We start from the raw sequence: 22,243 nt of genomic DNA, 5'->3' as shown, positions 1-22,243 counted from the left end.
ATTAATTTTTTTGCTATGAGCATAGATACATGAGTTGTAAATTGCCTTCATGTTTCATCCGCGACCGAAAAGATGTGGGAGGTGGCCCGCTCGCTTGGGTGGCCCGCTCGCTTGTGGATTACGTTAACTTATGTTCTATATTGGATTTGTCATCAACGGGATTCTGGCACAATTCCCGACAGTCATGTGACCTTGCATTGCGTCAGAGCTTGATCGCAATGGGATTCGGGAAAAATGTATTCTACTCCAGACAACAATTATCAGTCTTTCTTTTCCAATACAGAGTAGCTCTTGCAAGGCATTTCCGGTTACTGCTAAAAGAATTCTCAGACATGTCTGTCAGCCGCACATCGACAAATATGCTCAGAAGGGCTCTTCTGAACGCCCAGTTCTCGCCGCAATCTACCGCCGTCGAATCGCGAAGCATTCGACCAGCACTCGGATCATACAAGAGCATCCATAACTCCGCCCGGCTGCCTGCCATCACGGCCTCTGAGACTCGTCATCGGCCGACTTTGCGCCCTCATCATCGGCCAGCTGCCCAAGCGCGGGTGAACGGACCGTTGCCCGTTTCGAAGCGAACGATTTTTATCCAGACCGAAAACACGCCAAACCCCGATGTGAGATAAAGCGTTCCGATTGACATGGTGTATGTGGACCACTAATAACACACTACCTGGCAGGCATTGAAGTTCATTCCCAATCACCGTGTCCTCCCCGAGGAGTTCCCAACATCTTTCCTCGAGTATCTTTCGCCTCGGTCGACCCTCGCGCCCCCTCATCCTTCCCCGCTAGCAGCGAACCTGTTCAACGTCGATGGCGTGACATCAGTCTTCTACGGTCCGGACTTCATCACCGTGACTAAATCCAGCGATGCGAACTGGGCGCACATCAAGCCCGAGGTCTTCAGCCTGATCACGCAGGCTGTGACGTCCGGAGAGGCGATCGTCAGTACTGTAGAGAAGTCAGGAGAACATGCGCAGGAGGGCGGCGTGGAGGAATCACTCAGCTTCAACGAGGAGGACGACGAGGTTGTTAGCATGATCAAGGAGCTTCTGGAGACGAGAATCCGGCCTGCGATTCAGGAGGATGGCGGTGATATTGAGCTCCGGGGCTTTGAGAACGGCATTGTGAAATTGAAGCTACGTGGCGCGTGCCGAACTTGCGACTCGAGCACAGTGACTTTGAAGAATGGCATTGAGTCGATGCTGATGCACTACGTATGTTTCATCCTGCTACCATGTCTGGCACGCACTAACTTTCCTTGTCATGAACAGATCGAGGAGGTCCAGGGAGTTGAGCAAGTCTTGGATGAGGAAGAGGAAATCTCCATGCATGAATTCGCCAAGTTTGAGGAGAAGTTACGTCAGCAGAAGGGCCCCCAGGCTACAGCTTCTACGGGAGGCAAAGGAACCTTGGACTCGGCACCGTAAGCAACCTGTCGCTGTTTATGCTTCTTCAGGTTTCCCGATAGACCCGCCGTCTATTTCAAATGTCAACGATTATTGTACTGGGCAAAGCATACCTCCAAACTGGGTTGGCGATCCACAATCGCCTTTCCCGGCCAGCTTGTACAATACAGAGATATAATCCACATATTACAGATTTATGCAAGTGGCTTGAGAGCATTTGACATTTGACCACTAGCCTTGACCGCCATGCAGCCAAGATAAGTCTTCAGGGTTCGAATCTTGGAAACCCATGGATATATTTGCCATGAACAGGGTGGCCAATCAACCCAGGTTCGAAAAGGTCTGATAATTCGGGTCATAACCTGGCACATGTACCACGTCAAAGGACTTCTTGTATCGAAGTCACGAGGTACGTTGATTTAAGAGGGGCAGTTTAGACAATGGACGGTCGAGTAGGTATTATCAGGTGATGCTGTGAAGTAAGGTGATATCGCACATGCATCTAGATCCTCCTATCGGTGTGTTTGCTGTTTGATTTTGATGCCCGTTCATTGGCTAATAGGTACCAGCTATGAAAGCTACCTAGATGCGAACCAAACAGAAGAAAAGTATATAGTACTGCTCTACTATGCTGCACTAAGTACCTAGGTAGTAGTAGGATGGAACAGGAAAGGTGTAGGTACTAATTGAATGATATGCAACCATAATCGCCACCTGACTCCGCCATCCTTCCATGCCTTTATCTGAAAACTGTGGGGTAAGCTCTGCAGTAACTGAGAGAACACATACATATGTTCATACGCTATGATAATCGACCTAGATGGTTCATGCCTAGGCAGGCTCTAGACAATTAACAACGGGGTTGCTCAAAAGTACAAAGTCCTGGAACTTGATAAAGCTAATCTATTCAGAAACCTGATAGCCTAAAGTTTCATGAGATGAAGCACTGCGTAGTTTTCGGCCGGAGCGGCTGGACCAAGGCTCTGGACTCGAATCCAGTTCATAAGTTGCGCTGTGTCATACACCCATATGGATTGACATCGGTGCTGTCATTGTGAGCGAAGTACCTACTGGCTACTAGCGACGGAAATCGGGGCCGGAATCTCGGAGTGAGCCGCAATTTGCTGGTGGAGAAGGAGGGCGAGTGTCGTGAACATGGTTTTGTTTGAGTGAACTGTCAAGCATCACATGGTTTCCTACCTACGTAAAGGATGCTTTGGATGTCATGTCATCAATAACCTTGCTTTGTCTCGTATCCTCAGGTTGACTGAGGAATTCTCGGCGTGGGCGAATGATAAGCATCTAGCGTACCAAGTACTCCCGTCTCAGATTTAGACTACCATAGGAGAAGGATAGAAAAGGTAGGTGTGCACGTTATAGACAAGTGCAGCATTCAACGTCGCGCCCTTGACCAGTGGGACATTTTGAGCCCCATCACAGCGTATCATTCGCCACCGTCAACGGAGGTCCTCAGTAGCTTGTAACCATGGATGAAAGCTGATCTGCTCGCTTCCATCGTATCAGAGACCTGACCGGAATTCTCGAGGTCTATCTTACTCTCTATGATGCTTACATTGAGCAGAGGTATATGTTACCACCAATGACTGGTGATTTGATCAGGTACTAGTACTATCTGACAGGAGTCAGTTGACATGGGTTAGGTAGAGACATGGATTGGCCAAGAAGAAGGTGATTTTAGAGATTCAGAGATGGAGGGGTGCCGCTTCATTGTGGGCTACAACCGAGTACTGTACCTAGTCTGTACGGGCCTGGATGATGGGTCCAATGTGCAGGAAAGGTCTCTCCGCAATTTCAACAGACGATCCTGCATAAGAGGGGGGCGCAAGTGGGCCGCACTGAAGCAGGCAAAATGCTCAGGCACTGAGGCTCGACCGCTCGACAATCAATAACTAATAAGTCGATGGCCATCATGTTCAAGGTTGTTTTCCCCCGCACAACAATGAGGTTGGTGAATTGCATGCAGTGGCAGTGAACCGAGGGACGCAAATCTAATTTGTGTTCTAACACGAAGATGGGTGGCTTCATATTTATGTCGAGGAATGAGGAGATTTTGAATAGTGTCTTGAGTGTCTCATGTTGCTATCAAGGGACTCCACTCTGCAATGCAGAAATGTTTGCTTTGTCGACCAGCTAATTGGAGGTCCGAGTGTAACCTAACATCCATGTTAGAATGACGTTGACGACTAAATAGATAGATGGTGACTTGGACAGCAGTGAGGAAATAATCTCTGCAATCTCAAACAATGTTGACTTATCCTCAATTCTACAGAAAAGAACAGTATGTACCTGAACTTCTGACCCTACCTTAGCCTTCCCTATGTAAGGTACTACCTTAGTACATATTTTCCCACCCCAGAAGCCGCTGGAAGATGGAATGAAGGTAGAGACTCTCAGCTCCCAATACGTTTCTGGTTCCTTGTCCCTCCATCGATATTTTAATACTGGGCTCAATGCCATTGGTCGGCATTGATATAACTTGCCAGTCTAGTTAGGAAAATGATAATACCTAATGTCCGTGACCTAAGCACAATTTCATCGGTTGGTCTGGCAGCTGTCTCCGCATTCTTCGAAATTAGCCCAATGCACTATCCGTGCTTCCAACCCTTGATTTCCTGACATTAACGCCTGCTCATCATCGCATTAGCTGCATGGGTCGAGGAATTATTGTATTATTGTGGATCTAGAATCTTCCTTTCGAAGGGAAAGGAGACAGACAGAGCATCAGCTGTCAACCCCGCTCTTCACTCGTCTGTGGTTGTTTACAGAACACCATCACCTTATACCAAGCACAAGAATGGACAGACACCATTTGTGTTTAGGACGTTAAAGGCTGTACTTATTTTCAACTCGAGCGTCAATAAGACCGAGTCAGAGGCGACTGGATCGCTGGAGTCTTCTTTCTCCCAGTGCGCCAGTAGTAACTCCGTAACCCCAGACGATCGTCAAGTTGACCTCCAGAGACCCGCCAGGACCCGCTTGAGAATGCCATCCAGTGGTCGACCAGTTTCCTGCTCCTGGCCACTGTCATACAGTAACTCACTGACTAGTACTAGTGCTATCTAACCAACAGCCGAGTATAGCAACAGAATATAATATCATGATTCCACTAGATCCAAGAACTTTATTAATATCAACAATATTATTGCAGTCATTGGTGAGTCGGTCAGTCTACAGTAATCTTCCCTGAAATCTCCTGTCAGTAGTCTGACACAGTCAGAAAAGGTAATCGGATGTCGCCTCTTCCCATCCAAGCATATATAACGCCAGACTATGGAGTATGTAGACTGAGTCCAGGATGGCGACATTATATAGATACCAAAGAATCATCTTCCGTAACAAAGCAACAATACATTCTGCATCAATTTTAGCTCAAAAAAGGCAGACTCATTGATGGATCGATATAGTCCCAAGTTATTGAGTTTTAATAACATAAAAGTAGTAGTAGTAGTAGTAGCAGTACTTCATGACTCTCAAGATCAATCTTGCGCCACTTCTCGGTGCCCCGACCCGTGGCTCAATCCAGTCCTCTTGTCACCCTCAAACCCAAAAAGCCCAAAAGTGGCCTGAGGTTCATTAGTTCACTTGCATTTTACCTTAGTTACCTTACCTTAGGTTCTTCTACCTTGGGTGACTTAGTACCTAGACTTGCAACTTGACTGGGGTGTACAACCTTACTCTTCTTTTTCTTTCGATTCTTCTTCCTTGTCTGTCTCTCGGGTCGTGTTTCTTTCATATCTTCGTCTCCTTTCCCCTCCCACTCTCTACAGTCCTATATCCTATGTCCTTCTCATTCTTCCCCCCCCCTCTTTTAATCTCCCCTTATTGATCTGGGACATCGAAAATCGTAACCCTCAATCCCCTGCATCAGCTACCGCATTCTAAATCGCCTACGCCGGTCGAATCGACATTGCCAACTCAGCTACGTTTCCGACAGTCACCTAGAAAGCGTCTCGCGATACCTGCGCCGCTTTTCCTCTCCGCACCAACGCATTTCCCCTCCGCGACAAAGCTGTAAGATCACCATTTTTTTTTTTTTCTGTAACCACTATCGTCTGTATCTCATCTAATCGCAACGGAAATAGCTTCTTAAATAGGCGATCGCACCCTCATACTTCATTCCTTTCAAGATGTGCTGCTCCTGAGCGGATCTGCCCACAGTTCAGGCGTCTAAGAGTGCTTCCACAACGTCATCCGAGGTCACGCTACCACCCTCGCACCGCATCTTTCATCTCCATTACTGCGCCAAGTGTGACATCGACCCTGTCGCGATTCTGATCCGAGTACCTTATAGATTCTTGTGGACCAATTTCAGTCAGACCAAAAAGAGCCAAAAAAAAAAAAAAAGTAACGAAAATACCAGAAAGAAGAGAAGGGCCCTCTGTTCCCAGGCACATTTAAGGACGATCTACAACTGAGACTCCATCATTCGCGCAACGCCTTTGTCGCATACATCTGTGCTCGATGAGACAGGAAGCCTGGTCGCTTCTCTCGTCGCCTTGTCCATTTCAATTCGATACGGAAAATAACGTTCTTTCATCGTCGAGGGATTGGCTTCGTTTGGGTTTGGATAGAAAATAAAAGGGACCGTTTTTATGTCTAGACTGGTAAGTCTCCGAGATCTTGATGCATCGGAAGCTTGCTCATACCTTGGGAACGCTCTCACAGACTTGATCACGAAATTCTTCTCCCTTTTGTACTCGTTGAGAAGTGCCAGTGATACCCGCGTCTATAAAAAGGGGTTTGCGTTAAAACGGGGAATTGTACATTGTTGCTTTCTACGGTATGTGTTGAGTCTTTGTCCCATGCTTTACCCCGGTTTACACCCCGCAATCCCCACAAAAATTGTCAACCAATTTCATGCGATATGGTCCTCTGAATCAGGGCTTCTTCTCGGCTGCCTACATCCTCGATCCTCGCCTGGCGGAGCTCAAATTGCGATTCATCGCATCCCAACTTCAGTGTTGCAATCAAATGCTCGAGCGCATCAACCGCACGAGGCAACGGGCATATAAACAGGCCGCAATCTCGTTTTATCTACCTCTTGTCCTTGAAATTGCAGCCAGTGGGGGTCGAAAGCTACCAACGCACTGTTCCTTGGGGCGACAGGTGCCAGAAATTGCCACAGACCCGTGAAGTCAAATCTCATTGGCCGTACTTGATCTGGCCTGGAGGGTCCATATCATTCATGAGGCCCCGGCTCTGAGGTCTTCTGGCGTTGAAGCTTCCATAACTTTTAATATCGCCGCCTCAAGCTACTTCCCTTGATATCGCCTAGTATAGACCTTATTCCGTGCATCTACCTGCTTTCTACCCTGCCTTTCTCTGCGTATCTGACTTTTCCTTTTGTCTTCATGCTATGCAACTGCTTCATCTCATTTTCATTGTGACTTCAACTTCCCTGGTGCAACCTTGAACTAACTTATCATGCAACAAGCTCATATTCTGCTACAGTCATCTAAGTTCACAGGGCCAACGCTCCCTCAGCACATTTGCAAAGTTAATAGAGCTCACCCTCTTATTTGGTATATTCTCTTGAAGTTGACCATACAAGAGCGGGTCCGGTTCATATCTTCATCTAGTGAATACTTTGTGCTGCTTAGCTTCTCGGCGTTGCGCACAGAGAGGTGTTGATAAAATCGAGAACACTTCCCCTCCTCTGTCACTTCATCCAAACATCATCTTTATCAGACAACAGTAAGTTGCTATTCCTCACATTGCACCTGAAAAGACCTCATTCCATCTTCATACATTACACAGCCTCAGTGGTGTATTTTGCTCAGCCCGTCAGTGTGAACCTCCTTCATTTACCTCTGGTGTTGCTGTCCGACTCGAAGTGTTTAGTCAAGCTTCATTCTGGATCACCAACGTTGGGTCCCTGCTCATCTCGTCTGCTTGCTAGCCTTCTCTAGACTCCCACTGATCTGCTCGTTTTAGCCCCTAGAGTCTCAGTCACGACTCCACTGTCCCCAGTGAATCAAGACCTTTTCTCACAATCTACGCCGAGAGATAGTTTTGAGCCCACAAGACAATATGGCCGCACAGTCCGAGAAGTCCATGCAGGAATCCAAACCTGCCGACCCGCCAGCGGTGTCCAGTAATGCGTCAGTCAGGCTTGAAAAAACCCATCCTGGAGTCCGTCGCTCGACGCCCGATTCGGAAGCTTTGGCATCCTCAGATGACGACGTAGAGCACTCGCATCTGCCGACGACATCTGCACCTGTTCCTGCGCCCAAACCTACTCGCCGTACTTCATGGCTAAACGAAATCCCCCTCAATATGCCCCGAAAGGCGTCTCTGACTACTGGCGGTTCCTTGATCTCAGGCACCGGTGGCTCTAACCCGACCAGTCCCGCCACTGACCACACCGGATGGCCTTCGGGGACGAGTCCTGGACTGAGCAGTTCAATGAACTGGAACCATGTCGGAAACAGCTCGTTCACATGGGGCACAGGCATTTGGAATTCCGAATCCAGAAAAGAGCCGCCACCCCGACTCTCAGAGATTGTCCCGTCGCCTACGATGTCCAATGCATCTGCTGCTAACAACTATTTTGCTGATGAGTTGTTGAGTCCCACTGTCCGCACTACATCTGGAGAGTCGGCGATCCCGTTCTCTATCCCACTTCACCCGACTCCCAAGACGTATCGGTCGCAGTCTTACTCCGTGGGTCAAATGGATCCAGAGTACTTGAGCATGATGGCCAATAAGTCGGCGGCGCCGTACCCGGGCGGGCGTGCTCGGAACGCTGGACAATACTCCGCGCTGCAGCACCGATCGTCTCGGCCAAGCCTCCTGGGTGAACTCGGTCATGACCCCGCCACTCTCGGTCGTGTTCGTGAGGATGATGATGATGACGGTAGCGCCAACAGTTCCGACGGTAGTCTCAACGCTTATTCCGCGAACCAGGCCCGCACGATTGAGCAACTCTCGCGAGAGAATGCAATCCTACGCCAGGCTGCAGGTCAACTGGATAACAGGCTGAGAGATCGTGCCATGTCTTCCGCGTCCACGGCCAGTGGATATGCAGTTGGTAGCAACTTGCGCAACCTCCACCGGATTCATGGAAGTGTCCCCGAGGAAACAGATCTTGCTGTGGAGGATCTTGACGAAGTGGGCGATATACCCGGTTATACCAACATTCACAGCAGTCTGCGTAGAAGGTTTTCCGAGCATTCGGGTAACCTCGAGAAGCAGCTGCCTCCCACCCTCACTCCCCTCGAGAATTGCACGCTGGAAAATATTCGTAAGGCCAATTGGCAGACTTCCCTTGGATTCGGCAGCCTCGCCGATATCCCTCAGAGCAGGCGGCACTCCTTCGCAGATATTCCAATTCGGCACGCTTCTGTTTCTGGCGACTCTCAAGCAACGGCCACCTCCCGGGCTGGAATGGGAGATCGGGAAGACCATCTCGCGAATATCAGTGATGGATCCCTTTCAAATGCCCAGAGCCGAGATCGTGAGTATCACCGTTTGCATATGGCTTCTCGTCCCGAGGAACATGAGATGGAAATGGAATATTTACGAGCTCGTCAATTTGCAGAATCCTACTTTGCTCGCGATCAAGCTCTTCGTGTTGCCGAGGGGCCCTCTGCGGTTCCTACTTCGCTTCACCAGGCTTACACGATGCCAAACGCTTACGGCCGCCACCAGTCTGGTCTTGCACATGGCCATCAGAATCAGCTTTTGTATATCGTGACTTTCAAGTGCCACCGTGCCGATGTTTTCTATATTCAAGAAGACACTGGCTTGCAGGTGAAACCCGGTGACTTGGTTATTGTTGAAGCCGATCGTGGCACAGATTTGGGCACTATCCAGCATGCGAATGTATCATTGCAGAGGGCTCGAGAGCTGAAGCAGCAGTATGCAGAGGAACATTACAAATGGCTAATGATGTTCTCCCGGCAAGGTCAGAACGGAGCCGCGAACGTGACTGGAAGTGTTCCAACCTTGAGCGGAAGAAGCGCTATCGGTGGCATGGGTCCTCATGGTCCGCATGGTGTGCAGGATTTAGCAGGAGATATCAAGCCTAAGCTCATCAAGAGACTTGCCCAGAACCATGAGATACTGACGCTCCGCGACAAAGAGGGCAACGAGGCGAAAGCAAAGCGGGTCTGTCAGCAAAAAGTTGCCGAGCACAGACTCAACATGGAAATTCTTGATGCCGAATTCCAGATGTAAGGATTGCGCCCGGGTCATTGGATTCATCATACTAACTGCGACAATAGGGATTGGAAGAAACTCACTTTCTATTACTTTGCGGATTCGTACATCAACTTCAACTCTCTTGTGACTGATCTTTTCAAGATCTACAAGACTAGGATCTGGATGTCGGCAATCAATCCAGCATCCTTTGTGACTCCGCCAACTGCTGGCTTGCCGACTCCAGGAGGCGTTGGAAATGCCGAAGGCAGAGTGTACGGCGCAGCTCGAGACGGCATGGATGTTGGCAGAGACACAATTGGCAATAAGATCGGGCCCCTGCGCAGCACCTACACAGATCCTTATCAGTCTTTCACTCAGGGTGCCCGACAGCCTGATTCCAGCCTTGGTGAACTCGCACCTAGTGCCGATCCCTTCTCTGCGTACCCGCCAAACGCTTATGGTAGCACCATGGACCCCGGCTATGTCGACTATGCCGCGCATAGTCCTGGCGTGGGCGGTGGTCCCGCTCGAGCTCACAATGTGCCAAATGACTGGACCACCCGGTTCCAGGGCCTGTCCCTTGGATCTTGAGCGAGAGCCATCGCGCCCTTGGCCCAAGGTATCGCTGTCTCCTGTACATGATGTTCGCTGTTGAATCAGTGAATTGACCATGCACTGTACTTTTTCTTCTCCTTCTTTATTTCTGTTGGGTTTCCACCCATTTCCGAGGCCGCTCTGTATCCAGTGATTCCCATTCCTCCAGTCGTTCCTTTTCCACCTCCCTCGTCGGTTTTTGTCATGTTTTCCCAAGGCTCTAGAAAACTTGTGTGACGGATCTGCAGAAAGATTTACGATCTGTCGCTATGCTGATACCTAATAGACCTCACCTCATGAATTGATGGCTTTCCCTGATTACTTTTCTGATTACACTCAAGCAGCTGTACATCAGCACTTGCACTTCGTTCTTTTCTTTGCTTCTTTCTTCGACCTTCCATACATGTTCTTCTTGCGTGCTATCTCACGTCATTGCCATACTGTTGTCTTGTTCTGCACTGGGTTCCACAATGACAGTTACGAATGACTTTGGTGCAGTCGTGATGGTTTGCAGGATTGGAGCGGTTGAGTCTTTCTTTTTTTTTCCATTTTCCTTTGCCAAAACAGAAAAACGAAGAATATTGAGATTTCCTTACTGCTGGTGATAAGATTGAGCTCTACAATTAGACAAGAAATAAATTGTTTATCCTCCTTGGGCTCCTAGTGCACCAGAGATAGGCACGTGCCTAAACCACACCCAGCTGTTGTTGCCTTACAGCCTTAGGGCTGGACCAAGTATCGGCTGACCAAACCTAATAAGGAAAAGGAGGATTATTGAACCGCTGTTGACACCTCAGGCATGAGCAAGGGCTAGCAACAACGCTGGTTGGTGGATGCGGATAGGCTCGCCTAATTTGCTAGCGTCCCACACACAACACCTCGTAGAAGAGATCTCTTTCCTCCAACTTTTCCAGAGCGACATCGACGACAACCGACGACCTGCCACGCCGACAAGGTACGTTATTGCGATCCCTAATTTGCGATAGAACATGGCTTGAACCAATTCCATATTCGATTTGAGCTCCTCGCAATTCTCCGATTCATCGAAGCTGATTGATTCCAGATGGGTGCCCTCAAGTACGTGGAAGAGATCCAAAAGAAGAAGCAGTCCGACGTGATTCGCTTCCTGCTGCGTGTCCGTTGCTGGGAGGTGAGAATCCCCCCCTCAATTTCGAACATTTGACATCCCGCCGGGAAGGGAAAAAAAAACCCTCGTGTGCTATGCCATAGGATACCCTCGAAAAAAGAGATTTTTTTTTGATTCTGGGTGTTGCTGGGCTCGGCTTCGAAGATCGCAAATTTCGCTCACAAAGCTTGCTTTTCTTTCCCGCCGGCGGATGATGTGGATGTGGCACACAAGACAAGTTATATTTGGACTTGTGTTGTCTTGCTATACACTCGTTGAACTTTGCTGAGAGTGCATCAATATAGCTCCGTCAACTGAACGCTATCCACCGTGCTTCCCGTCCTTCTCGCCCCGACAAGGCTCGTCGTCTCGGCTACAAGGCCAAGCAGGGTTATGTTGTCTACCGTGTCCGTGTGAGACGTGGTGGCCGTAAGAGGCCTGTGCCCAAGGGTGCCACCTACGGTATGCTATGCGAATTCGGGTGTTTCTCAAATTGAGAGATGATTGGACTAATTGTGGGTTCGGATTACAGGCAAGCCCACCAACATGGGTGTCAACCAGCTCAAGTACCAGCGTGCTCTGCGTGCCACCGCTGAGGAGCGTGTCGGTCGCCGCTGCGCCAACTTGCGTGTCCTGAACTCCTACTGGATCAACCAGGACTCCACCTACAAGTACTTCGAGGTCATCCTCGTTGACCCCCAGCACAAGGCTATCCGCCGCGATGCCCGCATCAACTGGATCTGCAACGCTGTCCACAAGGTTCGTCTACATCTCTCGTGCGACTCGGCGCGATTTTGGAAGTTTTGCGGCGCTTTTGCTAACATTCCCTGCACAGCACCGCGAGAGCCGTGGTCTCACTGCCACTGGCAAGAAGTCCCGTGGTATCAACAAGGGCCACCGCTACAACAACACCCGTGCTGGCCGTCGCCACACCTGGAAGATCCACAACACCCAGAGCTACTGGAGATACCGTTAGATGTAGAACATGGGGTGTTCATAGGGGTTGGTGGTTATGGAAAATTTCTCTCTTCGAGGATGTGTTTATTCCGACGAAAACTCGCTTCTGTGACTATGTCATTGAATCATCAGGGTGCGAGCCTAATGCAACAGATCTTTCGGATCGGATGTTAGCAAAAACGTTTCTCTCTCTGTTCATTTCTATGATTCCCTTAACGAAGTACGACAACTGTTTTTCTTTCTTCAGGACGCTCCCTGCAGCTTGTAGTGGACTGGTAGGCTGAATGTAGATTAATGTCGATCCGCAATTGGTCGCAAATTGATATCCACTGTGGGTTGTGTCAATTACCGCTTTGGCGCTGAGAAGCCACAAGTGGAAGACGTTCGGAAATGCTGATGTTGTAGCAACCTGGAACATGGTATTTGGTTAGATAGATACCACTTAGTACAAGTCGTCAGAGACAGTCAGACTAGTCAGCGTTTCAGCGCCCAAAAATAGCAGCAGTTCGTGCCATCCGAGCGTCACATCCAAGACCAGCGCCTAAAGCGCGGGTCAACCCCCATAGCAGTGGTCCAGTAGGGCGATGCCAAGGTGGGCTGTCGCAAGCGTTGTAAGACATCAGGTTGATGAACTTCCATCCTGGATTCTTTCTCGCACTTCCAGAGTGTCTATCACTATCTTTTATGGTCTTGGAGATCTCTCCAAGCTGTATATACAAGCTGATCCTGGTTCTTTGTGGCTGAAGTCCTTACTCTTCTAGCTTCAAAGAAGCTCATGGTTACATTGACCGCTTTCTTATCACTGTCCCTGACTAATCGCTCTCTTACTCATCAATCATTCATCATCATCATCATCATTGTCATTAGAGTTGCATCAATTGCGGCTTCTTCTTTGGTTCCTTTTTTAGTCCCTGAGGTCGCTTGGTTTCAGTCGATCTGTTCCAGGTTTTTTTCGGCAGGATCCGACCTTGTTTAAACCTCCTTCATACCTCCAACACCTATCCTATCTACCTAGTACCTATGTTGACTCCCCTCTACCTCTAACAAGCACATCTCTCCTTGGATTCCTGCACAAGCTCCCGTTGATCAGACGACACTCGTGCAATACCTAGTTCCACCAGGCCTTGAATCAACCCGCATCTTGCTTCCAGTTTACGAAGCACATATTCCACGCCCGGATTTGTGCCAGTTTAGACAGTCACGAGATACACACAAAGCGAATGCGTCCATATGCCGTCGCGGTCCGCGTATAACCAGCCTCACCCTCCGACTCTGAACCCCACCGTCTATCCAAACGCCGCGCTTCTTTCTTCTTCAGCGGACAGGAGTGCACCACGCCACATCCAGCACGATGTCCCCATCCTGCCGACAATGACCGGCAACTCGGCGACTTCGCCTCCCTACCATCGAGGTCATTCTCGTTCGATCAGTCACCCGTTTCCCTCCGCCTTTGGCGGCAAGAGACGCAACCCGAATCAGGGATTCTTAGACTCCGACTCCGACGATGACGACGTTGAGGTGACGCATTTGCCCGATGTGCTTTCTAGTAGCCCCAGGAAAGGCTCCTCACGCCCGTTAGCAGGTGGAGAGGCGATCTCAACAGGGAAATGCATGACGTGCAATTCTACGGTTCGATGGCCGCGGGGTTTAAAGGTTTTTCGGTGCACGGAGTGCTTGACTGTAAATGATCTGGAGCCATACACTTCGAAGGACTCGGGGGTTCAAGGGAGCTCGGGAAAGGATGGGAAGCCTGCTCTGTCCATACCGAGGAAAGGTGCGCCGAATTTACCTGGGAGCTTTTACAGCGCGTTGATCTGGGCTAACTTGCTGAACTAGCGGTTCCTCTTTCCGTCGAACGAACACGGTCCATCATCGATAGTTGCGTTTCATCCTATTTGCGACGGCTTTTAGACGCGCCTGTGCCTCAAGGCTTCACAGCAGGAATTCGTTCTCACAAACCCTCGGCTATAGGGCAGGATGAAAATCGTTCGCACACCGATGGCCATGGTTCTGGTTTACTGTCCGAGCCGCGCGTGGATGTTCGAGCTCGCAGTTCGTCTGCGTCCAGTAAACCCGGGAAACCAGACTGGTTCAATGGAGCCTCGAATTATTTGAAGCCTACGGTCAGTCCCTTGGCGTCACATGAGGACGTTAGGGATCCTCGGCTGCGCACTCGCAACAACTCGGACGTGCAGATTCCGCCCAAAGGTGAACGCTTGCACCGCGAAGTAGCAAGGTCGTCTGAGCGGGACATCAAAGATCAACCTAGCCACCCTTACATTTTCAAGCCGCTAGAAGAGTACATACTAGCTTCATTCAAAGGATGCGACAGTTTGAATGTGTCCTTTACCACGGCACAACCTCCCTCACTGGCTGTGAACGCCAATCCTGAGCATAGCCCTCCAAAACCGAAGGTGGAGAGCAATGATGCGCCTTCGCATGCGCATCCAGCATTTGAGATCGACGCGAAGACTCTTTTGATCGGAGACCTAGCCGAAAATTCTTCTTGGTGGATGAATGATGGGGACCCAAACTATGGCCTCGGCCATGTACATACGAAAGGGAAGTCTTCAGGTCGTTCGAAAGCAGTTACGTCCAGGAGTCCGCGAATCAATTGGTCTCAACTGGCAGAGTGGCATCATCTGATCCTGACGGCTGGTTCGTCGTGGGTCGAGCGCTGGACAGCCATGAGGCCTGTTGATGAGCGCGGTCCAGAAGCTTACGGGAGGAGCAAGTTATGGGACTCTGTCGACATGTGTGCGATTGAGAGAGATATTACAGAATCGCGTCTACATCTTCACAGGACCCTTCTTAAAGCTACGGAAAATCTCGTCAAGCGGCCACGACGACCACTGCACAAACCAGAAGAAATACGGTTCCTCCTCATACTCCTCGCAAATCCGTTGATATACCCATCAAGCTCTTCCTTGCGACATGTCAATCTCACCCAATTCGAAGGTGACAGGCGACCGTCCCATCCAAAGGAAAGCGGGGAGAGGATAGCGCCCCGTGATGCTCGACCTTCTCGTAAAGAACAATTGGGACCTTCTGCACCTCGCAGTGGACCTCCAGGTCATCATTTCGGCATCGTAAAGCGCATACTGGGCTTAATGGCACACTTGCCCAATGATTGCCATCACTATCTCGTCTCCTGGTTTTCACGCCTTCCTACTGGACAGTTTGAGAAATTAGTGGACCTGGTTGGCAGCTTCGTTACTTACCGTCTTAGTCGGCAGCAAGGGCGGAAACGCAGCGAGGCCATTGAAAATGATAACAGCCTGGTACCCAGTTTCAATAGTGCAGCTGGTAATACTCCTGCGGAACTGTACGCTGCCATTAATGGGAGAAGTCCCAGCAAGCCGGCAAAAGACAAACGGGAGAAACCCGTGGTGTACGGTGATGACTGGCAGATTCGGGCGGCAGCAAGGGTGATGTCTCTGCTATTTACAGCAAACAATACGAGTGTTGCTCGGAAGCCAGATGCAGCATTTGGCCCGGAAGCAGGCTCCTCCACAAATAGGGCTGCGGGGACTCGCCGAGGACACAAGATTCCAATCAGCGCCTTCTATAATACACTGCTGGATTATTCTGACCTCGTGGCGGATTTCGAAGCCTGGGAGTCAAAAATCGCCAAGTTCTCGTTTTGTCAATACCCTTATTTCCTGAGTATTTGGGCGAAAATACATATAATGGAACATGACGCTCGTCGCCAGATGGAAGTCAAAGCTCGGGAGGCATTCTTCAATAGTATACTGAGTCGAAAGGCGATAAGTCAGTATCTCGTATTGAAGGTCCGGCGGGATTGTCTGGTGGATGACAGTCTGCGAAGTGTCAGTGAAGTGGTGGGTTCTAACCAAGAAGAGATAAAGAAGGGCCTACGCATTGAGTTTGTTGGCGAAGAGGGTGTTGATGCGGGAGGACTTCGCAAAGAATGGTTTCTTCTGCTTGTCCGGGAGATCTTTGACCCTCATCATGGTAGGTCAACAGCGTTTGCACACCAAAACGAAAGAGGGTTCAAACTGATTGATATAGGGCTCTTTCTCTACGACGAGGACTCTCAGTTCTGCTATTTCAATCCTTATTGCTTCGAATCATCTGAGCAATTCTTCTTGGTCGGCGTGCTTCTTGGACTGGCTATCTACAACTCAACGATCCTAGACATTGCTCTTCCGCCGTTTGCCTTCAAAAAGCTGCTGGCTGCCGCTCCGCCGACCAGCGGGCCGCAACCATCCAGTGCCCGGTCGAACTATAGGTGTACTTTGGATGATCTGGCAGAGTACCGTCCTGCGCTTGCAAAAGGCCTTCGGGCTCTTTTGGAGTTTGATGGAGATGTTGCCGATACATTCTGTTATGACTTTGTGGCCCACGTCGATCGCTATGGCGAGGCTGTTGCGGTGCCTCTCTGCGCTGGAGGCGAAACGAGGCCGGTCACGAATGCGAATCGACGGGAATTTGTGGATTTGTATGTCCACTACATGCTAGACACAGCAGTCACTCGACAATTCGAGCCCTTCAAAAGAGGGTTCTTCACCGTGTGTGGCGGCAACGCGCTGTCGCTGTTTCGACCCGAGGAGATCGAGTTACTTGTTCGCGGCTCGGACGAAGCGCTGGACGTTGCCTCGCTTCGAGCGGTCGCGACATACGATAATTGGTCCCATCCGCGGCCGGAGAACATTCCGGTTGTGCGGTGGTTCTGGGAATTTTTTGAGAATATCGACCCCCAGGCGCAGAGAAAGATTCTTTCGTTCATCACGGGCAGTGACCGGATACCGGCCATGGGGGCGACAAGTCTTACGATCCGGCTGGCATGCCTCGGAGATGATGCGTCGCGGTATCCGATCGCACGAACGTGTTTCAACACGCTAGGGCTGTATCGATATCCCACTCGGGAGAAATTGGAGCGGATGCTCTGGGAAGCCGTGGGGAACAGCGAAGGGTTTGGACTGAAGTGATTGAATATGTTGTCGGAAACTCCGAATAGATACCTTGTACACCTCAGGGGCAGGTAACCCTGTAAGGAGCTGATCATGGGTCCTTTCCAATGCCATTTTTAGTCGAGAGATGCCATGTGTCTTCGGTGAGCGGTAGCCGCTTTGTCCCTAATTGTTGTATCTTTCCATCTGTCTACTCGTACCTATCTCATGGTCGTAGCCGTGCTATCCCGTCACATGATGCCGGACTCCAGAAAAAGAAAAGAGACGGGTCATCGAAAAGTGCTGAGACGCGTCTAGCGGTCTCATTATTGAGCGCCGCCCAGATTGGCGTGGGGTTAGAAGGGTTCTAGACCGTATAATCTCACCGTTGACAGACCGATACGTCTGAAAAGCGAAGATCCATGTCATCCATTCATGCTTAATCGGTGTAAGGATCGATCTGTTTCTCAGGTCATGGGACCCTGGCGACTGAGCAGCCGAGCCATTGACTTTCATAATTCCGGGGGGCTGAAAGAAACAAAATCGATGCCTCTACTGTACCCGACCGAAGGACCAGTGCAGTTACTGTTTGGGGTATGCGTGTGCGTGTGCATGTCGCATTGCAGTAAGCACCAGCTTCCCAAGTACAGTAGAGTACGTAGTAGACAGCTGTTGTGGAGAAGCGGTGAGCGATTAATCGACTTGCGCTGCTGCGCATTCTAGATCCTGGGAGTACGGAGTACACAAGACTCCTATGGTGTAGTATTTGTTTAATTTGGTTCTTGGTCGTTGGTATTGGCAGGTGAATCGTACACGGTATCATCGTATCGCCATATGATTGTTGTTTTACTGTCTAGTCAGGAACGAGTGCGACGGCATGCTCTCTGACAGCGACAATCAACCGGTTTGCCTATGACGAGGTCATAGCGGGGCCAAAATGGGGACTTTCTAGGAGAGTCTGTGGGGGAGGAACGTCATTGCGGATACGGGAGCTCTGTCTGCCTCCGAGTAGGAGTAACTGGTTTCCACTGTTTGTACTCTGGACGTAGAGGAAAAAAGGCTCCGATTGTTAGTGTCTATATGAGTTCCAGGGGTTGGGAGCTAAAATGGAGCTGTATTCACCAGATGAAGTCATTTTATCCACTTGCTTGTGCCTTGATGGTTTTGTGAAGGTTCCTCTGATAGGTAGAGTCCGAGATGGAGATATTGTATCGTGAATACCGATGCTGTAATTTTGGTAAGGTCCACACTGTCTGGTATCATTGATCGACTTGGACCTGACGTTCAAGGTCAATTGAGATTGCAGATAGAAATTGAATTGATCAACCAGATGACAACCAGCGTGAATGATCCGACTAAAAGGCAAAAAGATTACTTTTTGCAATAGCTCCGGGGAATCGGGATGGGAGACACAAGGACATCAACTGATCATATGTTGATGGGCTCTTTGTTTTTACCAGACCCACTGGTATGGACCGTAGTACCAAGCGTCCGTCGATGGCTGATTCCGATACAGTTTGTGCTGGAGAAAGATGGGCTCTCTGACTTCATTGGCATCTGCAAATGCATGCCTGAGGTTAGCTTTTGCTGTCCCCCTCAGTTCCCCCCTCCTTCACTGTTTGGGATTCGGATCCCTTGAAATAAGTAGTCTTGTCTTCCCTCCTCTCGTCTTCTCTTTTTTCCTTCCTCATCTTCTCTCCATCTTCATCACCTTCATCGCCTTCGCTTTCTTTCCTGCTTTCCTTGTCGTCCTTTCTCGGTAAGTTCAACTTGTTTCGTCTGACTTTGAGGAACTGGGTGCTTTGTTTGTTCTCTCCATTGCGTCTTGCCCTCGAGTATCTGATATTGACTGCCAGTTGTGGTAGATCCACAAGCTTCATTCCACCTCACATCAATCACAATGGGTTCCAATCTTCCTCAGACCATGAAGGCTCTCAGATATGAGAAGCCTGAGGTCCACGGCATTGTCCAGGTTCCCCTGCCCACTCTCCGTGACAACGATGTCTTGGTATGTTGTCGACACAATCGATATTCCGCATACCTCAGAATTTGAATGGCTGACCAACAACGCATGTATAGATCAAGGTCAAGGCTTGCGGTGTCTGCGGTACCGATCTGCACATTCACGAGGGTGAATTCATTGCCAAGTTCCCCCTGGTTCCTGGTACGCCTCATGCTCCCTCGACAATCGCCATGGTTCTCGAGTATGAAACTAACCGCTGTAGGCCACGAAACTGTTGGCGTCGTCGCTGCTGTCGGTTCCAATGTCAAGGGCTTCGAGATCGGTGAGCGTGTTGTTGCCGATAACTCTGAGCTCTGCGGCGAGTGCTTCTACTGCCGTCGCGGTGATGAGCTGTTCTGCGAGCACTTTGAGGCTCACGGTGTCACCATGAACGGTGGTTTTGCCGAGTACTGTGCCTACCCTGGTATGTTGTGTAACCTCGACCCAACCACGGTACCTTGCAACTAACCATACCGGACTGTAGCCAAGAGAGTCTTCAAGATCAAGAACCTCTCCGATGTTGACGCCACGCTCCTCGAGCCTGCTTCCTGCGCCGCCCACGGTCTGGACAAGATTGCTCCCAAGATGGGCTCTTCCGTTCTGCTGTTCGGTGCTGGCCCCACTGGTCTTGTATGTGGTTTCATGTCTGGTAACTTTGTGTCATGACTGAGTACTGACTCTGCGTAGATCCTTGCCCAGATGCTCCGTCTGAACGGTGGATGCAAGGTTACCGTTGTTGCCCCTGAGGGTCTCAAGATGGAACTAGCCAAGCACCTCGGTGCCGGTGATGAATACGTCGCTCTCTCCCGCAAGGACCCCTCTGCTCAGTTCGAGAAGCTCAAGTCGGAGAACCCCTACGGCTTTGACATCGTTGTCGAGGCCACTGGTAACCTCAACATCCTCAACGACTCTATCAACTATGTCCGCCGCGGCGGTAAGCTCGTCGTGTACGGTGTGTACGCCAACAAGGACCGCGTCTCGTGGCCTCCTTCCAAGATCTGTAAGTTTTTCTTCGCCTTGCATCCACCGAGTGCTTGCTGACAAACACGCTAGTCGGTGACGAGATCAACATTGTCGGCAGTTTCTCCGAGGTGTACAAGTTCCCTGCTGCCATCGACTACCTTGACTCGGGCAAGGTCAAGGTCGACGGCATCGTGAACAAGGTCTTCAAGATCGAGGAGTGGGAGCAGTGCCTGGAGTCGATGAGAAACAAGTCCGCCATCAAGGCCGCCATTGTCTTCGAGTAGAGGGTTGATTGGATAGACTTGGTTTCGGGTCAAACAAAATTTCTGGATTGGATCGGAACTGGGTTTGAACATACTTTATGTAACGATTTATGATATTGCAATGTTATTCCTTGAATAATAGAAAGAAGGTTATCTCAATTGCTTGCAAAGTCCGGGGATCATGGGAGGGCCGGCTTGGTTATACCTGCAGACGAGCGAGGACCTTGAGGGAGTGGTGACTTGTTGGTGCCATCAGTCCCCAAGGTAGCAGTGACGTATATATCTCCAGATCCCTTGACATGATACTGGCCTACCACAACAACAATGCAAAAGCCTTACGCAATTTACTAAGGTTTAGATGCTCATTGACCTTTGAGTCAACTTCTATCATTAGCAATTCATAATATGTGAGATGTAACAATCCAACGCAGGAATACAAACTAGCTTTGTAAAAGACTGCATCTCCAATCCACTCCGCTCCACCTCCCAATAATCCTCCAACGCCTCCAACTCCCAACCACACACACCTCCAGACCACACCCTCAACCCGACCAAAAGAACAAAAACAAAAACAAAAAAAAAAAAGAGAAGGAAAGCAAAGAAAAGAAAATGGTCAAACCCCTAACCTTCAAAGGCGACAAGCCCAAAAAGCGCAAACACCGCGAATACGCCTCCACAGAATCGAAATTCGGCGCCGACACAAGCACACGCACAAGCGCAAGGACCCCCGCAGAGGAAACCCAGCACCTGGAAGACAGCGCCGAAGACCAGAGCTGGGTGTCCGCCGACACGCCGTCGGACATCGCGGGCCCGGTGGTGCTCGTTCTGCCGTCCGACCCGCCAACCTGTATCGCGAGCGATGCGAACGGGAAGGTGTTTGCCAGCGAGCTGGAGAATCTGATTGAGGGGGATGCCGCGACGGCGGAGCCGCATGATGTGCGGCAGGTGTGGGTTGCGACGAGGGTTGCGGGGACGGAGTCGTTTAGTTTCAAGGGGCATCATGGGAAGTATGTCATGTCTTCTCCCTCTCCCTCTTTTCCCCGGCGGTCAAAATATCGATTCCTGAAAGGAAGGGAGATACTGATGTTGTGCATGGAAAAAGATACCTGAGCTGCGATAACTACGGCATCCTCAGTGCCTCCGCCTCCGCCATCTCCCACTACGAATCCTTCCTTGCTCTCCCCTCGACCGATATCCCGGGTACGTTCGCGCTGCAGACCGGCGGTGGCGACAAGGAGGCCTTTGTGTGCGTGCGTGAGGCCTCGTCGAGCACCAAGGCGAGCGGACGCGTCATCGAGGTCCGCGGCGACGCGAGCAGTCTCGGGTTTGAGACGACGCTGCGGATCCGTATGCAAGCGCGCTTCAAGCCGCGGATCAAAGCGAGCAAGGAGACCAAGGCGAGGGAGAAGATTAGTCGGAAGGAATTGGAGGGTATTGTTGGGAGACGGCTGGAGGAGGATGAGGTGAGGAGGTTGAAGAGGGCGAGGAGGGAGGGGAATTTCCATGAGGAGGTGCTCGATGTGAGGGTTAAGGGGAAGCATGACAAGTTTGCTTGGTAGGTTTTTGCCTCTTCTTTTTTTTGAGTCTGGCTGGTGCTGATGTCGATGCTGGTAGATTGGAGGGAGAACCTATTGAGATCGACTACCTGCGTTTGGGATTGGGACGCACTGAACAGTTGCATTCGGGAATGCCCAGCGGAAGGGCCCTTTCAGCAAACCACTCGGGAATGCGTGCTACAGTGACTAATACTGACTAAGAGCACGACAATCTAATCTGCTGGGCAGGACAGGCCTGAAGCCATTCGAGATTGAGCGTGACGCTCCTTGAAGACCATACTACACCACGGACAA

The 22,243-nt window shown here is 50.2% G+C and overlaps 6 protein-coding genes across 6 annotated transcripts; all 6 read left to right on the top strand.

Annotated features, from left to right (window-relative positions):
* Nucleotides 1-359: 359 nt before the first annotated feature.
* On the top strand, nt 360-1,433 carry CDV56_104465 (NifU family protein; the record flags this gene model as incomplete). Its single annotated transcript, XM_026758084.1, has 3 exons — nt 360-620; nt 684-1,220; nt 1,278-1,433. The coding sequence occupies 3 exons, from the start codon at nt 360-362 to the stop codon at nt 1,431-1,433; spliced, it is 954 nt and encodes a 317-aa protein (XP_026610741.1).
* A 6,030-nt stretch (nt 1,434-7,463) lies between these two features.
* On the top strand, nt 7,464-10,166 carry CDV56_103591 (PSP1 family protein; the record flags this gene model as incomplete). The annotated part of the gene is made up of 2 exons (XM_026757210.1): nt 7,464-9,607; nt 9,659-10,166. The coding sequence occupies 2 exons, from the start codon at nt 7,464-7,466 to the stop codon at nt 10,164-10,166; spliced, it is 2,652 nt and encodes an 883-aa protein (XP_026610740.1).
* Nucleotides 10,167-11,232: 1,066 nt separating this feature from the next.
* RPL15 (60S ribosomal protein eL15) lies at nt 11,233-12,271 on the top strand (the record flags this gene model as incomplete). The annotated part of the gene is made up of 4 exons (XM_026756999.1): nt 11,233-11,319; nt 11,601-11,757; nt 11,828-12,054; nt 12,131-12,271. 4 exons carry the CDS (start codon nt 11,233-11,235, stop codon nt 12,269-12,271), a joined length of 612 nt encoding a protein of 203 aa, XP_026610739.1.
* Nucleotides 12,272-13,482: 1,211 nt separating this feature from the next.
* On the top strand, nt 13,483-17,204 carry CDV56_102799 (HECT-type E3 ubiquitin-protein ligase; the record flags this gene model as incomplete). Its single annotated transcript, XM_026756418.1, has 3 exons — nt 13,483-14,026; nt 14,089-16,227; nt 16,285-17,204. The coding sequence occupies 3 exons, from the start codon at nt 13,483-13,485 to the stop codon at nt 17,202-17,204; spliced, it is 3,603 nt and encodes a 1,200-aa protein (XP_026610738.1).
* Nucleotides 17,205-19,065: 1,861 nt separating this feature from the next.
* CDV56_102389 (zinc-dependent alcohol dehydrogenase family protein) lies at nt 19,066-20,414 on the top strand (the record flags this gene model as incomplete). The annotated part of the gene is made up of 6 exons (XM_026756008.1): nt 19,066-19,173; nt 19,245-19,329; nt 19,391-19,591; nt 19,652-19,797; nt 19,855-20,167; nt 20,221-20,414. 6 exons carry the CDS (start codon nt 19,066-19,068, stop codon nt 20,412-20,414), a joined length of 1,047 nt encoding a protein of 348 aa, XP_026610737.1.
* A 588-nt stretch (nt 20,415-21,002) lies between these two features.
* Nucleotides 21,003-22,220, top strand: CDV56_102151 (uncharacterized protein; the record flags this gene model as incomplete). Its single annotated transcript, XM_026755770.1, has 3 exons — nt 21,003-21,400; nt 21,529-21,948; nt 22,178-22,220. The coding sequence occupies 3 exons, from the start codon at nt 21,003-21,005 to the stop codon at nt 22,218-22,220; spliced, it is 861 nt and encodes a 286-aa protein (XP_026610736.1).
* Between the last annotated feature and the right edge of the window lie 23 nt (nt 22,221-22,243).

This window comes from Aspergillus thermomutatus (assembly GCF_002237265.1).
Source record: "Aspergillus thermomutatus strain HMR AF 39 chromosome Unknown NODE_282, whole genome shotgun sequence".
NCBI lineage: Eukaryota > Fungi > Ascomycota > Eurotiomycetes > Eurotiales > Aspergillaceae > Aspergillus > Aspergillus thermomutatus.
This window is presented reverse-complemented; position numbering and strand designations above follow the sequence as displayed.